This window comes from Vespula pensylvanica, chromosome 14, assembly GCF_014466175.1.
Source record: "Vespula pensylvanica isolate Volc-1 chromosome 14, ASM1446617v1, whole genome shotgun sequence".
Classification (NCBI taxonomy): Eukaryota; Metazoa; Arthropoda; class Insecta; order Hymenoptera; family Vespidae; genus Vespula; species Vespula pensylvanica.
In genome coordinates this window covers 4,328,086-4,345,630 of record NC_057698.1, presented here as the reverse complement: position 1 = coordinate 4,345,630, position 17,545 = coordinate 4,328,086, and the positions used below count along the sequence as shown (strand labels likewise).

The 17,545-nt window shown below is 27.2% G+C and overlaps 4 protein-coding genes across 5 annotated transcripts; 2 read left to right on the top strand and 2 right to left on the bottom strand.

Moving 5' to 3' along the window:
• The first annotated feature begins 399 nt into the window (after positions 1–399).
• Positions 400–5,444, top strand: LOC122634030 (eukaryotic translation initiation factor 3 subunit C). Its single transcript, XM_043822588.1, has 15 exons — positions 400–518; positions 922–1,024; positions 1,091–1,223; positions 1,337–1,621; positions 1,699–1,796; positions 1,882–2,009; positions 2,078–2,488; positions 2,573–2,782; positions 2,858–3,011; positions 3,682–3,897; positions 3,969–4,248; positions 4,323–4,516; positions 4,578–4,781; positions 4,846–4,984; positions 5,101–5,444. Exons 2-15 carry the CDS (start codon positions 932–934, stop codon positions 5,232–5,234), a joined length of 2,679 nt encoding a protein of 892 aa, XP_043678523.1. The 5' UTR covers positions 400–518; positions 922–931; the 3' UTR covers positions 5,235–5,444.
• Positions 4,989–7,997, bottom strand: LOC122634031 (vacuolar protein sorting-associated protein 33B). The gene is made up of 7 exons (XM_043822589.1): positions 7,733–7,997; positions 7,350–7,649; positions 7,054–7,274; positions 6,479–6,985; positions 6,166–6,396; positions 5,782–6,104; positions 4,989–5,705 (listed from the first exon to the last, which is right to left on the bottom strand). Exons 2-7 carry the CDS (start codon positions 7,505–7,507, stop codon positions 5,442–5,444), a joined length of 1,704 nt encoding a protein of 567 aa, XP_043678524.1. The 5' UTR covers positions 7,508–7,649; positions 7,733–7,997; the 3' UTR covers positions 4,989–5,441.
• A 146-nt stretch (positions 7,998–8,143) lies between these two features.
• Positions 8,144–14,066, top strand: LOC122634029. Of its 2 annotated transcripts, XM_043822587.1 has the most exons (11): positions 8,144–8,342; positions 8,547–8,800; positions 9,088–9,206; positions 9,280–9,525; positions 9,602–9,723; positions 9,788–11,188; positions 11,268–11,474; positions 11,536–11,645; positions 11,721–11,935; positions 12,020–12,279; positions 12,350–14,066. In XM_043822587.1, the coding sequence occupies exons 2-11, from the start codon at positions 8,639–8,641 to the stop codon at positions 12,433–12,435; spliced, it is 2,928 nt and encodes a 975-aa protein (XP_043678522.1). In that variant the 5' UTR covers positions 8,144–8,342; positions 8,547–8,638; the 3' UTR covers positions 12,436–14,066. The 2 variants fall into 2 exon arrangements, 1 of the variants encoding a protein (XP_043678522.1); XR_006328276.1 differs by lacking the exons at positions 8,144–8,342; positions 12,350–14,066 and having other exon boundaries at positions 8,449–8,800; positions 11,788–11,935; positions 12,020–12,161.
• Positions 14,051–16,492, bottom strand: LOC122634033 (sorting nexin-30-like). Its single transcript, XM_043822590.1, has 7 exons — positions 16,169–16,492; positions 15,768–15,923; positions 15,544–15,654; positions 15,292–15,456; positions 15,012–15,207; positions 14,616–14,890; positions 14,051–14,476 (listed from the first exon to the last, which is right to left on the bottom strand). Exons 1-7 carry the CDS (start codon positions 16,331–16,333, stop codon positions 14,117–14,119), a joined length of 1,428 nt encoding a protein of 475 aa, XP_043678525.1. The 5' UTR covers positions 16,334–16,492; the 3' UTR covers positions 14,051–14,116.
• Positions 16,493–17,545: the final 1,053 nt, after the last annotated feature.

Here is a 17,545-nt window from a genome sequence, read left to right as displayed (position 1 = left end):
AACTTATAAAATAAAATGATTTTTTATTAACAAGCCGATATTAAAGTGTTTTTATTTTTTATTTTCAATATATTTTTTATTTTTAATATTCAAATTTCCCAATATTCGAGGAGATTAATTTAATTTACACTCTGTATATACATACATGTATGAGTTTATAAGAAATAAAATATAAGATAATATCGTTTCATATAACATATATTTTTATCATAAATGTTTTATTTTATAGTCACACAGAGATATATTTATTTTATATTGTTAGGTTATTATAGTTTTTTTGTTAGGTTATTATTGTTTTTATATATATATTTTTTTTTTTTGTAAATAGCTATAACACCAAACATAACAAATATTTAAATTTTGCGGTTATGCATTTTGATTTGAAACACTTGATGGCGCTGGAAATCGTATATCTAGAAACAGATTTTACTTCTTTCATGTTCCTTTTTACGCATATGTGTTGCGGAAAAGTGTGCTTATTCGTGTGTAATTTTGTGAACGTTAATTCATCATTATAGGTAAATTTGATAATTAAAATAAATTATAAATATATATATTATGCTTATATTTATATTACAAATATGTTTTATATCTATTTTTACAAGTTATCTTTATATAATTTCCTATAACCAAATTATGATACCATGCTTTTATACTACAGAACTTAGAATTTGTATCATAGACAATTAAAATTTGTATTATAGAATTGTTGTACCATATATGTTTTAAATGATATTTTATCTTGTTTTTTTTTTATTTTTTTTTATAGAAATTATTGATATGAATATTGAAAATATGTTATGAATATATATATATATATATATATATATATATATATATATTGTTATTATCAATAAATTCAATAATTCTATAGGAAAAATAATATTATTATATATACTTATAACATTATATTAATTACAGAGTTTCAAAAATGAGTCGATTTTTTGCTAATGGTTCAGATTCTGAATCTGATAGTACATCTGAAGAAGAGCAAGTTCAAAGAGTACCAACAACAGCATTTACTGTAAGTATAGGTTTTTGTATAATATTTTGCTTTATAATAATTATTTTCTAATATATTTTATCACAGTTTAGCGATGAAGAGGAAGAAACAAAACGTGTCGTACGCTCAACCAAGGAAAAAAGATATGAAGAAATTGCTAATCTTATTAAACTCATAAGAAACTATAAAAAAATCAAAGATATGAGTAGTATGCTTTCTAGTAAGTACTTTTTATTCTAAAAATCTGGATTAATAAAGATATTATAATCATTCTATAGAATATGAATTATAATTCATATCTATACTTATATAATTACATTATTTTTTCTTAAGGTTTTGAAGATTTGATGCGAGCTTATCAAAAAGCTTTACCTGTAATAGCAAAAGAGGAAAGTGGTCAGACACCACGTTTTTATATTAGATGTTTAGTAGAAATGGAAGATTTCATCAATGAAGTATGGGAAGATCGTGAAGGACGTAGAAACATGTCTAAAAATAATTCTAAATCATTAACTTCCTTACGTCAAAAACTTCGTAAATACAATAAAGACTTTGAAGAAGACATTGGTAAATTTAGAGAAAATCCAGATCAAGATGATGATGAAGATGATGATAAAGGTTCACTTTGCAAGATTTTTATAAATTTGTTAAGTTCATCTAAATTTAATCATGTATAATTATTACAAAAATTATAGGTGAAGAAGCTGTGGAATCAGAAGAAGAAGAAGATAGTGCACTTGTATTTAAAAAGGGTAGTTCAGAAGCTAGTGAACCCGACATATCCAAATTTAAGGTAATTAACAATTTACAAAGCAAAGATATAAAATTACATATTTAAAAATCTGATCAAAATGTAACTTTTATTTACAATATTATAGAAGAGTATGGCTGATGGTGAAGATGGTAGTGAGAGTGAAACTGATTGGGGTAGCGATTCAGAGAGTGAAAGCACAAGTAGCGATGATGAGGGTCAATATCAAAATTATCGAGAACGTTTTATCAAAAAGTGAGCAATAATTATTATATTCTCTTTAGTTGATAGTTACAAAGGAATCTTATACCTTGATTTTTTAGAGCTGCAGATAAAGAAGAAGATGAAGATAAAGTAAAACGAAAAGAACAGAGAAAAGAACGCAAAGAAAAAGAACGAAAGAAGAAGAAAGATGAAGATGATGGCGAAGGAGAATGGGAAACAGTCAAGGGTGGTGTAGCTATTCCTTCAGAAAAACCAAAAATGTTTGCGAAAGATGCTGAAATAAATATATCTGCTGTTTTAAAGAAACTCTCTGAAGTAATTGCAGCTCGTGGAAAAAAACGTACAGATCGACGTGAACAAATAGAATTGTTACATGAGCTACAGTCTATTGCTGATGCCCATAATCTTGGACCAGCTGTAGCAGTTAAAATTAAATTTTCCATTGTTTCATCTATTTTTGATTATAATCCAAAAGTATCTGATGCAATGAAGCCAGAGTATTGGTCTAAGTAAGTACATTTTTTATAAGAAAATCTTTTAAGATATATTGTTTTATTAATATATTATTAATCTCCAAACTATTTTACATATAGAATATTAGAGCGTATTACAGAAATGCTTGACATGTTATTGAATACATCAGATATGATGATCTCAGAAACTGTCTCAGAAGATGCAGAAGAATATGAAAACGCTCCATATAAATTGCATGGTTGTGTTTTAACATTGGTAGAAAGACTTGATGAAGAATTTACCAAATTATTGAAAGAATGTGATCCACACAGTAATGAATACGTAGAAAGGTAATTGTGCTAAGCTTAGTGCGATAGTAAATAACCATTTTTAGCTATGAATATTTTTAAAATGTATCATTATAGATTGAAGGATGAAAAGCAAGTTGCATCGATTATAGATAAAGTTCAAGAATATCTTGAAAGACAAGGAACAGTATCAGAACTTTGTCGTGTTTATCTACGTAAAATTGAACACCTATATTATAAATTTGATCCCAATGTTCTTAAGCAAAAGGAGGTATATTATGAACATTATTAATTTAAATGCTACATCATTATATTTTGATATATCATAAATATAAACAGTGATTGGATCTGTAACACTTTGAATCACTTCAAGTCTGTATTGTAGATATGGTAACAATTCGAATCACTTTGAACTTGATTGGAAGCTTAAAAACTCTTGCATAAATAATGATATTAATGAAAGTAATGTAAAGTATGTGAAGACCTTTTTCATTATGTTATTCTTTATAATAAGATATTAATCTCTTTATTTTGAAAAATCATTAGTTTAAGAGATATATTAATTTCAATGTTATTAAAAAGTATAAACCTTTACTAAAATGTAGGAAGAATAGTAGTAATTAAATAGTAACAGTAATATTTAAATTAAAATATCTCCTAAACTAATAATTTGTTAAGGTACATGAGTTAATACTATTTTTATAAAGAATAGAGTTACATCAATTAATGTTCACATAATTTTTACGAGTCCACTCATGAAAAAACTTATAACATCAGAATATATACTTTTCAAAGTCATTAAATTTCTATCTGAAATATGTTTTATTGAAATTATTATTAATGCAATAATGAAAGTGTTAGATGTTTCACCTTGTATATAGATTTCAAGTGTTTCAGATCCTACCATTAATTATAAATATTTAATGAATCAATTCTCTTAGGGGGAACTTGGATCAGAAGTAGTTACATCAGTGCAAGTAATGGAGAAACTTTGCAGATATATTTATGCTCATGATAATACTGATAGACTGAGGACACGAGCCATTCTTTCACATATTTATCACCATGCACATCATGATAATTGGTTTCGTGCTAGAGATCTTATGTTAATGTCACATTTACAAGAAACGATTCAACATTCCGATCCAGCTACTCAGGTGATTATAAGTATATAAATAAAATCTATTAATTAAAAATTATTCCTACGATTAACAATCATTATTTGCAGATATTACATAATCGTACAATGGCACATTTGGGATTGTGTGCATTTCGTCATGCAAATATTAAAGATGCACATAATTGTCTTGTTGACCTTATGGTAACTGGAAAAGTAAAAGAACTTTTAGCACAAGGTTTACTTCCACAACGACAACATGAACGAAGTAAAGAACAAGAAAAAATAGAAAAGCAAAGACAAATGCCATTTCACATGCATATTAATTTAGAACTTTTAGAATGTGTTTATCTTGTTTCTGCAATGCTTATTGAAATTCCTTATATGGCTGGTATGTTTATATACATTAATATTTTTTCTTTTTATAAAAATTATTATTTTATTTGATAACTCATTTATATTTAGCACATGAATTTGATGCAAGAAGAAGAATGATATCAAAAACTTTTTATCAACAATTAAGATCAAGCGAACGTCAATCATTGGTCGGACCACCAGAATCTATGAGAGAGCATGTTGTTGCAGCAGCAAAAGCAATGCGTAATGGAAATTGGTTAGCCTGCAATAACTTTATCATTAATGAAAAAATGAATGCAAAGGTAATTTCATCGTTACGATTTGATAAATATAGATTATGTATTATCTCATTTTTGTTTTTAGGTTTGGGATTTATTTTACCAAGCTGATAAAGTACGCACAATGCTAAGAAGATTAATAAAGGAAGAATCATTGAGAACTTATTTATTTACATATTCACATGTTTATGATTCTATTTCAATGCCTAAACTCGCAGAAATGTTCCTATTAAAACGATCAGTTGCTCATTCCATCATTAGTAAAATGATTATCAATGAAGAGTTAATGGTACGTTAAAAATGTACGTATATCTTTTATATTTTATAAAATAATGTGGAATTCGTAATTTTAGGCTTCTTTGGATGATCCAACAGAAACTGTTGTAATGCATCGAAGTGAACCTAGTCGTTTACAGTCACTTGCATTACAACTTAGTGACAAAGTGAATAATTTCGTAGATTCTAATGAACGTATTTTTGAAATGAAACAAGGTAATGTATTTAAACATAGCATGTATATTGTCTATATTTTCTGGCATGTACATAAATATATAATTGTGTGTTAATTATAGAACTTAATTTTAATATATAAATACATATTATTTTAGGAAACTTCTTCTCAAGAGGGAATCAAGGAAACTTTCGCGATCGTCAAAATTATAATCGACAAGGACAAGATTGGGGAAGACAGAGACGCGATCGTGATCGTGATCGTAATCGAGAAGAAAACCGAAATTATTGATATAATTATAAAATTATTTACTTGAATGTTTAATATGTAGTATTATTATTACATTGTTTACGTTCACTTATAGCATGCATACATAAGATAAAATTTTGAAAACTGTTCATTACGAATGAGGTAAATCATGTCACTTTATTTTCCAGAAATTCTTTATATAAAATTAATAAATAATATTCAAATTAAATATAATTTTACATGATCATCTCATATTTCTTGTATCTTTTCAATAAGTTTATTACCAGTTATTATACTATCACTTACGAGAACAAGTTTAATACCCATTGATTTTTCTATAAGTCTACATGCAGCTATTTCTGCGTTAGAGATACCTCCAATAATACAGATTACAATTATTTTTGGTGACAATATACCACGCTGACCATTCATAATACAATCTGGTAATTTTAATATTTCATCGAAATTTTTGACTTCTTTATCTTGATTCACGACGATATTTAAAATTTGTGCCTGAAAAGGAAGAATTAATTACTATAATTTTTTATCTTATTACGAATTGAAATATTTAAAGAAACATAATACTAACGATAAGTGGTATATAAGCATTATGAAAAACATAGCTGGGACATGTAGAACTTTTTGATTCAATTTTTGTATTATTTGGTAAAAGTTTTAAACGTTGTACATTACTAGTCCATTCATTACTTTGATCTGTTAATCTATTAATACCACTGTCTGTTTTAATTTTTAATAAACCTACGTTCTGCAATTTATAAAATAATGGAATATTCTTGTAACCATGTGCATGAAGGTGTAATTTCTGAATAGATTGTAAATCTGAAGAAACAATGCCATCATTACAAATGGATAAGAGACACAAAAGACGTAAACATTTCAATGGATTTTCATCTGGAAAAGAACAAATATTTTTAATTTTACTATAAAAGATTAAAGCTCTTATACTTATTACCTATATTTCTCTCAATATAGTTTAAACATTCTTTCCTTCCTTTACGTTCAAGTATCAATTTTTCAATGCTTTGCAATGTTTGAAACTCGGATCCTAATGTGTCTACAATTGTTCGACAAGCTGATATATGAAAAACCAATTGTTGTGTCATATCTCTTGATTTTTGTAATTTTGTTGTTATATATTGTCCCATTTCAGCAAGTTTCATCGTTTCTATTGCTTCTTGTTCAGCTAATATCAAACAGACAGTAGATGTCATTATTGACGTAAAAATAGTAGAAGTCATAAGATCAATATTAAATAGAAAAAGTACATTTAAGTGATTTAGTCTTTTCATGTAATATTGGGAAAACGTTACTGCAGGGTATGTCACGAACTTCTCCATATATTTGGTCTTTATCAGGATCTAATTTTGTTTGTGCTTTACCAGTATATATCATACCCACATTTATGTCGAAAACTTCATTTAATAAACTTGAGTATGTTACTGGTGTCAACAGTGTAGTAACTTTATCATAATTTCTATCCATTAAAATAAAAGCACCAATTTCATTTTCCGTTTTACAAGATTTTACAGATTGTTTTATAGATTCAATAAATCTTAAAATTTGTTGACTATATTTTCCAAAAGACAGTATAAGTTTGGGTGAACCAAGCACAAGGTACAAAGACCACAAATTACGTGCCATTGCAGGTAAAAGAGTCCCATCCTTATAATAATATAAGTCCGCAAATATTGAATTTTCAAAAGATAAAACATTTCCATCTAATCGTATTAACTCATAACTTAATGGATATATTGTAATTAATCCACTGAGTCCTGAATAAACATCAAATAAATAATATAGACAGTAACTTTTCAATTATAACATATAATAAAAAACTGACCTTCTTCTTCTATTAATGTATGCAATACAGTAGGAATAAATGGTACAACTAATAAATGATGACAGATTTGTACATGAGATGTAACATGAGATATCTCGGATTGAATTTGATCCAGCACTCTTTTACAAGAAATTAAATTACTAGACACCAAAAATATACGTTGACTATTTGATAGTTTCAATCCTTGTTCCAACTTATATATTTTATCAACTTCATATTGTCTATATGTATAAAATACCATAAGAATAATTTATTATTAATGAATAAATATAATAAAATCAATATATGTAACTCACTTGAGTGTGGTGACTCCTATAAAGCTATCGAGTATTTTTATAAGTTTCTGTTCTATTATTAAATCTTTTGTACCAGGAATTGTATCTAATATTTCAATAAATTTTCGTTGACTAATTTGTTGCAAAGCATTAAGTCTATCATGTATTGTTATATCCATAATTATAAATATTTATTTTTAATCATTTATTTATATCATAAACAATAACTTTAACATATCCCATCTCTATGGTTTTTTTATTATGTTTGTAAATCTTCATGCAAATGTGTAGATAAATATTTATGAATTATTATATTTTAATCTAAAAGTTATATCAAATATATATACATATATTCTGATAAATATGTTATTTATATAAATATTAAAATGATATTATGTACCAACCATATACATATATACATATGTTAGCAAATTCAGTAAATACCATATATGTGAATACATGCATACATGAATTTTAATCATACAAACTGATATTACAGTATCATATCCACTAGTATATACCTATAGAAACTATTGGTAATGCTGTAATTAATATGTACTAGTATTGGACAATATTTATATCAATTTATAATTAAAGATTAAAATTGAAATATTCAATTTTCAATTGAAGCGAGATAAAAGTAATTTTATAGATTAGTTCGTCAATGATTCACGAAGTGTTATGGAGTAATTCATCAATGGCGAGCTCTAATCATTGACGAATCTCTTTATAGATACCCTGTGAATCATTGACGAACTACTTCACAGACACGCTGTAATCATTGAATCATTTTATTTTACGTATAATTACAAAGCAGAATCATTGATTATCTAATTTGTAGAATTATTTTCATCTCGCTACTCGTTTTGCAATTTTTGAATAGTGATAAGGAAACGACAAAAATATATAAGAAAAAAACAATAATTTCACCACGATTAGGACTTCAATTGTTAATCATTAATCGAAGTAATGGTTAAATTATTAATTTAATCGTATCATATGATTAACATTGGTGTAAGTAAAGCTTTAATTGTTAATTACAATTGATAATTGAATATTTCAATTGTAATCTTTAATTGTAAATTGGATAAAGCATTCTCCAACGTTGATATGCGCTCTCTGGTGTAAAACATAATTGCAGAAGTTAGATAATTTCATTAGTTATGCAATAAATGATAAAGTTAAGTAATAATTACAAAAAAGTATTCTTTTCCTTAGGGTACAAAAAATACAAGTATTCAGATGTGCATTGATATAAGAAAACTTATCTTTCGAAACTTGCGCACAACGCTGATAAAGGTTATTTAAAAATGGCGGACGCATGGTCTTCCGACACTACCTCAGATTGTTGTATTGAATGTTTCTCTGATATTATGTCCGAAAAATCAGAATACGTTATCGTTGGTCAAAAACCTTGTTCATCTCATCGTCGAAGTAAAAGACATTTCTTGCAAAAATTATTTGTAAGAGAAGTAGGTATCTTAACCTTTAAAATTTTAGTGCATTGCTTTGATTGACAGATATGAAAATTTTGTCATAACTTTACTTGAAAAATCTAACTTGAAATTATGAAATATTGTTAAATTAAAACGTAAATGAAATATAAATTAATTTTAATTTATACATTTTTTTAAGTGACATTGAACTTTGTATGTTTGTATTTGAAGTTTGTTTTACCAAACTATAAAGTATATATATGTGCAATATTTCCTTCTCAGGAATACATAAAAGACAAATATCTCAATACATTTTCTTATAGATCAGAGGTTGTTTGTCATTGCATAGCTATGCTTCTGAAGAAAGACTGTTTGCAACTGTACCCTCTTGGAGACATTTGCCTCTTTTGCATGTCATCCCAAAATCAGCTCTCGAAGCAGGGTATATATTTAATTTAATACAATTTTGGTATATGATTATAAAATATAGTTAATAATGATTTGTTTTATTTAAGGCATATCGTTATGGGATTGACACAATGCGGTCAATTTTTGTTAACATATACATATATGTTGGATGTTAGTGATAATACTTCTTTGTATAAATATTTGTTACATTGGTGGGCATTTACACCAAATCGTGTAGCTCGTAAAGTGGCAGAAGTTACACTTTTTGGAAATTATACTATTTATAGAGAGCTTAGTATAGTAATATCGCAATGGCCAATGGAACGAAATAAACTAGTAATACATGGTCTTTGGTAAGTGTTAATTTATATTTCTTTATATACTGTTTTCTTTTTTATATACAATACATTGAGATTAATATATTTGTAGCCAACATTGGTTACATCTACAACCAACAGATAGAGCATACTTAACAATAACTACAGTACCTTCTCTTGATAACTGTAGAGATTGTTTAAAGGTTGCTGCATCATATGAAGAAGAAGGAGAAGGTAAGAAATTATCTTCCATATTTTTTTAAATGTATGTTATAAATTTATTTTCATATGTCTATAGACTTAGCTGAAAATTGGGATGGATGTGTACGCTGTAACTGTTTGCAACATGGACTCACTGTTCACACAACTTATGAAGTTATGTCACCATACCCAAGATTTCGAGCTTCTGTGTGTTTAAATTATTGGAATTATGTAGTGGTTAATACAGGAAATTTTTTACATGTGCTTAGGGTAGATTTGGACATTCCAAAGCACAAAAATCAGAAGACGTTTGATAAACAAGACACTGTAGTTCCAGATACTGTGCCACTAGAGATGAGTGATATTGAAGAGATAGATTATTCAAAGACAGAATCTTATGGAATTTCCCATGACAAAGTAGGTACTTTAGAGTGTTCAATCAATAAGTCTCCTCGACTGGAGCCTACTATTGATCATGAGTTTATAGATGAGTTGAGTAAATTAGATGATAGATTAGGGCGTGAATTACCATTAAATACCTCAAGCAGTAATCAAAGCAACTGTGTCTGTGATATAAGTAAATCTACTGATGCTTTAAGTATTAAATTATGTGAGTGTTCAGATACCATTGAATGTAAGTGTCAAAATCAAAGTCCTGTTTCTCGCATTGAACAACAAGCTATATCGGTTAGGGATAAAATCTTGCAGGACTTCTGTGAAGACATGTCTCAAGAACTTAATATTGGTAGTGACCTAATTACTTTAGTGAAGCATCCATCGTGTTCTCCAAGATCAACACCCCAAAGGCTTCCTCCTGATCTCAGAGCTATGGCGTGGTCATCGCCTATTTTTACACCACCTTCGGATATTTTAAGAACGCGTAATTCGGAATCTAGTCATAAAAGTACAGGAGTATCAAAGAATATACGTAATCAACGAGCTAATTCTCCACAACCTGGTGCTTCACAAGATAACAATGTAACTTCTATAAGTTCTCCGCTTCATTCCATTTCTATAAGTCCATCTTCATCACATTCTTCCCGTTTAATGTCACCTCCTACAACAAGATTTCTTCATCATCCCACTCCACGTAAACAAACAAACATGCATTCTCCTCCTCCAATTATTAACTCAACGCAGTCCAGGACAAGAGCTACGCACAAACTTATTCTTGAAGCAGAAAAAGCATATGAATTCACTGATGAAGCACAAGAAACTTGTGAAAAATTAAGTTCATTTAGAAAGCGCAGACTCGCAGATAAAAAATATGAATTTTGTGATGAAATAGAAGATGCAGAAAATATAGTTCCTTTTAAACACATACGTGACCAATTCAAGCATCGTGCCTGTTCCATACATCAAATATCTTCCTCTCCAACAATGTCACCTGTATTGTCTAATGGTAAACGACATTGGGCCGATTCTGATCAAAGTGAGACTGATGAATTCAATACACCTCAAGATATTTTATGCAATGATTTATCACCTCTTGAAACAAGTAAATTGATATATTATTACTTTATTATTTTTAACTATCAATGTAACATAATAATTAATTTGTATATTTTATATTACAGATGAGAAAAACGTATTACGTCCTCTGAATCAAAATCAATTAACAAATGGAAGTGTACAGAGGGACCGATTTGGGAAATTCTGTTCAAATTCACCATTGGTTCCTAAAATTAATTTACAATATCCTTCTATAAAGTGTACTGCACATTTTAGAAGAAGTTATATAGAACTGGATGATGAAATGATATCTGTCATTACTGATGTTGAAGGTACGTCAAAATGAGAGATTGTATGGTATAAAATAATTATTTAAATATTTAATTTTTGTAGATGAAGAAACTGGAGGATATGTCAGTTATCAATGTGTACTTCCAATGCATGTTCATGGTTCTGGATATGTACAAATGCAAATGATTAGCAACAGTAAAGCAGAAAAATTGGTAAAATTATATTTAAATAAAAAGTGTTAAATCATTACACAACTGTCTACAATTATGAAAATAATACATTTTCAGGCAGTACCTTACGTGTCTATAAACCAGTTAAGTTTTGATATTGAGACATTTTCTCATCACATTGCAGATTGGATTTGTGCACGATTCAATAAGAAATACTGGCATTGTAGTGATTATGACATTGAAATAATTGATATCTGTGCCCTTAGTGGTGATATAATTTGTTTACTTATCATGAAAATCCAAGCTAGTGAATTATGTAATCAAACACAATGGTAGGTCTATTTATTATTTTCTATTTCGTTTCGTTTATTTTCTTCTTCGTTTCTATTATTTTGTTAATATATGAACATTTTTAGCACTCAAGAAAGAAAACAATATGAAGTTGGATGTAAGTTTACATGGAATATAGATTCAAGTGAATATAGAATAACGGATGTATTACCAATGGAAGAAGTGAGATTGGATTCCTTAAAAAACAATCCTATTCAAACACCAAATTTTCGTTCTGGTTCATTATGGAATCCGACGAGACGATTAGCACCACAATTAAGAGAGAAGATTCAGCAGCCATATGCTCATACTGTTCGCTTCCTTCATAATGAAATGGCTTTAGCTGGTTAGTAATTTTATAGACATTAATGATACATGATTCATGGGAAAAAAAAAATGTATTAAATAAATTGCAGGTGAATCTATAACAAGGCTCAATGATTTAGATAATCTGGTCGAATTTTATATTACTCCAATACCAAATTATCCATTAATAGAATGAAAAAATATCAAGTAACAACATGCTGCAAACAATAATTTATTTATTAATGTAAACTTGTGATTTCTATATTTACTAAGGTAACGTACATAATATTATGACTGTATGGAAACTTACTATATATAAATTACTATAAATATTCTCTCCAGAGAGGAATTATTTGTTATATAAGCATAATTAACAGCAAGTGTAATATTATAAATTGTATAGATATCATCTATTTACTTTGTGAAACTAGTATATAAATTTATGCTGTTGTGTGATTTATCCACAACTTAATTAGTATAAAATAAGAATTTATGTAATAAGACAACGAAGTTTACAAACATTTGCACCAATTTGTAAATTATATTTAAAGTCCATGCTATAAATTATCTAAGTTTCAGATATATAACTTCAATAACTAAATAATTAATTTGACTATTAATAAATATATTGTATGTTATTTAAATTAACAGAAAAATGAAAAAGTAATCTTTAGATAATATTTGGTCCCAAAGTAATATTGCAATCAGAATTACTAGAATTGTATATTTTTATTACTAATAGTATGCAAACATTTTTTTTCAAAATATTTTACATTTTTATTGTTTATAAGTTTACTATTGCAAAGTTACTCCATGTTCATAACTTAGTTTTGAAAGGTATAGTTTATCTGCAGCTTTTATTTACTCCTCTTTGTTTCTCTTTCATTTGTTTGTATATTTTTATTGAAATGGACTACATGTATGTACAAAAAAGATAATGTGTACTAGCAATAAATATAATTATCACAATTAATCAACAAGGAAACATATTCGAAATGACTAACAAGATTTTTTGTAACTTAAATATATTAAGTATGTATTTTTTGGAAATATTTAAGAGGTGAAAATATATAATGTGTGCTTCTTTTTTACTTTTTTAATTAAAAAATAGTTAAAAAGAAGTGAAGCCCGCCATTAAAGATTATTTATTATTATGTAAAAATAATGTGATATATTTCATTTTACTTATATAATTTAATAAGATATCTAATATTACATGAAAATAATTTCGAGTAATTCTCGAGGTTTGACTAATAACCGATAAATATTTAAACAAATGAATGAATGAATACTGTGTCGTCTTTCGATTGTTATAATTTATTATAAATAAAATTTTATTTCCGCAAAACGTATAACGAGAAATATACTTGACCCTTTTCGATTGTGATACGTTATATGATATCAGTAATAATAATATATTAAAAGTTGCATCTATAATGAAGTATAATCAAGTATAAAATTTTACAATCAAGCCAATTTAAAAATACCATTACACAAAATTATTTTTTTAGAATTTTGTTTGTATCATTAAGTTATATTCGTAGGTAGTACTTGAATCGATAATCTTTAAAGGCGGATTTCAGTTTTTTAGATTCTTTGGAACAAATATATAAAAAAATATGTACTTCATATCTATACTTTCTTTATAATATAATTAAGTTTAGTAAAGTCAATTATCGCATAAATATAATTTAAATTGCTATAAAAACTTGGACAATAAATTATTCCAGAGTAACAACACTGAAACTAATAAATATAGAAATGTAATTATATTAAGATTGTTTCTTTTTTTTTTTATAAGTTACGATAAATTCTTATTTTAATATTTATAGACATTTTTTAATACTTGAAATGACAATATATGATTAATCATGCATTTATACAGGTATTTTAATAGGTACTCCTACAGTGATATCTGAACCTATTCCATCGAGTTTAAGAGCAACAAGAACTTCCTCCCATGCATTCATGCACTGTTGATAATGCTGTATTTGATTGTCTGCCATTGTGATTAACATAGTTTTCAAATCTGCTTGTTTTTCAGTATTCCACCTTTGAATATCACTACGCAAATTTTCATTAGCGCAACCAACACGATCTTGAAGCAACTCCACTTGTTTTTCTAAACGTGGAATCACTTGTCCTAATTTTTCCAATTTTTCATCACGAGTTTCTGCTTTCCAAAGTGATCCACTCCAACTTTGTGTCGTGGATATGCCACTTGCAATATTCAGTAACTATATTAATAGAATAAATAGCAATAATGAGATTATTATAACTATAATATATAACCAGAATTAATATTGAAGAATAATTATACATGTGATGCATATATTATTAATTATGTAAATAAATATTTATAGCATTCACAAATACCTGATCTTTCTCAACTCTTCTTTTTGCTATTTCATCAATAATTATTTCATATTCAATTTGCATAGAATCTCTTCTGCTTAAAGCATTTTTAACTGCATCTATATATGTTACATATTCACGTTCTGCATTGGGTAAATTCTCTACAAGTTTTCTTTGAGCCATGGCAATGCACTCTATGGCTTTAGCAATTGCTAATAGAATAGGAGCTAGTTCTGGTTCTGAAGTAGCCCATAAAGTAAATATTGGATGTAACTGACGCAATTCAAGCAGATAATCTAGTATATTAATAACAATAGAAAATCAATGTTATTTATGAAATAATAATTTATAATATTTATAATTAGAATAGTACTAATCTACATTAGTTTCTATACTAATCCATATTCTAGAACATACCTTGCCTTTCCTTGTGTATACGATGGTGAATTCTATCTATAGTAGATAATTTTTGGCTTAGTGATGTACAATAATCACGAACTTGTTCAAACTCAGGTAAATGCTGTTTCATAATATTTACACTAGTAATATTCTGCAACGAATCTGTCATTTTAACAAGCATATTTCCTCGACTTTTACGATGAATAAGAAATTCCTGTATAAATATAAACAATGCATGAAGCACTAATATGATACTAAAAATTCTTAGTATATTTATATTATATTTATGTCTACATACTGCGGGTTTAGTAGTCAAAAAAATTTGTAAGTTTTTGTCATAACTAAGAATAGGATGATTAATAACCCTATTTAAGAATATTTGTAATAATTTCATACGTGCTATAATAAATTCTTTGGAATAACGATCTAATTGAGCCAATAATGTATGTTTTCCTGGTAATGGCTACAAGAAATAATATAAGAATTTAGTTCTATTTATAATATGATATAATAATTGACTATTAATGTTATTTGTATTATAAAAACTTACAGGTATAATATGTGTAGGATAAGAATCCACTAATTTTTGACGTAACCAAATGAAATCATTATAACGCCTACAGACTATATACTCTCCATTTTCATATTCTGGGCGTGTGACCTATAATATATTATAATATGATCTTAAATTTTACTTTACTTATAGTGTTATTTTACTTTTTACAGAATTATAGAAAGTTAAAATTATATTTTTAAAAATATTATTTAACTTACTCTAGTGGTTATACGAAATGTAATGTAAGTTTCCAACGTTTCTAGATGCTTTTGTGGATTATCTACTTTTACTTTTAAATCTTTTAAGTCCATTTGAAAATCAGATATATCTTGTTCTGGTATTGTAGAAAAGCTATCAACAGATGGAGATGCAATCTAAAAGATTAAAATTCTAAATGAATTTTTACATTTTTTTAAGAATTCATACCATTATTATATATAATCTAAGAGATTGTATTCACTAAATTATTATATTTATATTATCAAGTATATATATTATTCTTATTAAGTTGTATCTTAAATCGCTTATACTTCTAAAGAAAAATCAATGAGAAACATATTAATACTCTTTTCTAAACAGTTAATATAATTTTCTTTCAACATTTAAAGTTACGATTTACCACAGAGTCTTCCATCGAAGTACTACAATTAGAGAAAAAATCGCCATCGCGACTTTCTTGCTTCACAACTCCACCCATTTCCACTGTACTTATTTCCAAAATAGCTGTATCTTCCTTAATTTTCTCCTCTAACAAATTTTCTGCTTTTTCTTCGGATGTCATCATTTTGAGTAAAAAATAATATTCGATATCAGATACCGTCAAGCTAGATCACAAACAGCCAACTCACATCAATGGCTTGACTACTGGAAAGTCCTTTGAATATATATACGTATATTTTTACGCGACACTATTAAAGATTGAGAGAGAGAGAGAGAGAGAGAGAGAGAGAGAGAGAGAGAGAGAGAGAGAGAGAGAGAGAGAGAGAGAGAGAGAATTATTTTCTGTCTCAAAATTCCTTCTTTTACTCTTTATCTTTATCTTCTTGCTGCTTTTCACTATTAGAGGGATAACGCCATCTGCAAAGTTTTCATTATCGACATTTTATTATACATTATTATATATACATAGTGCGCCAATACATTTATTATTTATACTCAAATACTATATTTATATATATATGTATGTATGTATATATGTACATACATGCACACAATCATATATATCTTATACATTACGTGACGTGAAAAAAATTTTTTCTTTTATTGATTTCCCCTAGATAGAAAGTTTTTTTTTCATATACTCGATAGAATACCTGAAAGTATGCAATACTACATACACTTAAGTACGAAGTAGAATAACTAGTTACTGTTCAGACGTTCAGTACCCCTAGATAGCGCTCGAAGTCTCGATAATGATTGATTATATTGAGTATTCAGAATTATATATACGAAGATCTATAATAAAAGCAGTCTTATAATTTAATCAAATTCACAAATAGATATTTGAAATTAAACTATATAAATTAATTATATTATTATATCTTGTTAATATATTTTTTAGTAGGTTGTAAATTGCAATATGTAATTTATTTGGCTTATTTATTGCAATAATGTAATATTTTTGGAAATAAATTGATATTGATATTATTGAAAGGAGAATTTCATATTTTTATAGTTTTTTTTACAGAATAAATCAATTATTATTAAATATATATATCTGTTGCATACGAAAAAGAGATCATTTTTACAATGTGTAAACATGTACGAACACGTAGTTTGAAGAATTAAAAATTGTCATCATAGAAATTATCTTAATATCATATTTCATTAATTAAGATAACAATATGTGATATATGGAAAAATAGGAGAGTACAAAGTCAGATTTTAGGTTGTAAATTTGACGGGTTCAAGCAAAATCGAGCAACTCCTCGATCGACTAGCGCGATAAGAACTGAGCATGCGCGCAATTATCTCACTATCGGCTTAAGAGATACTA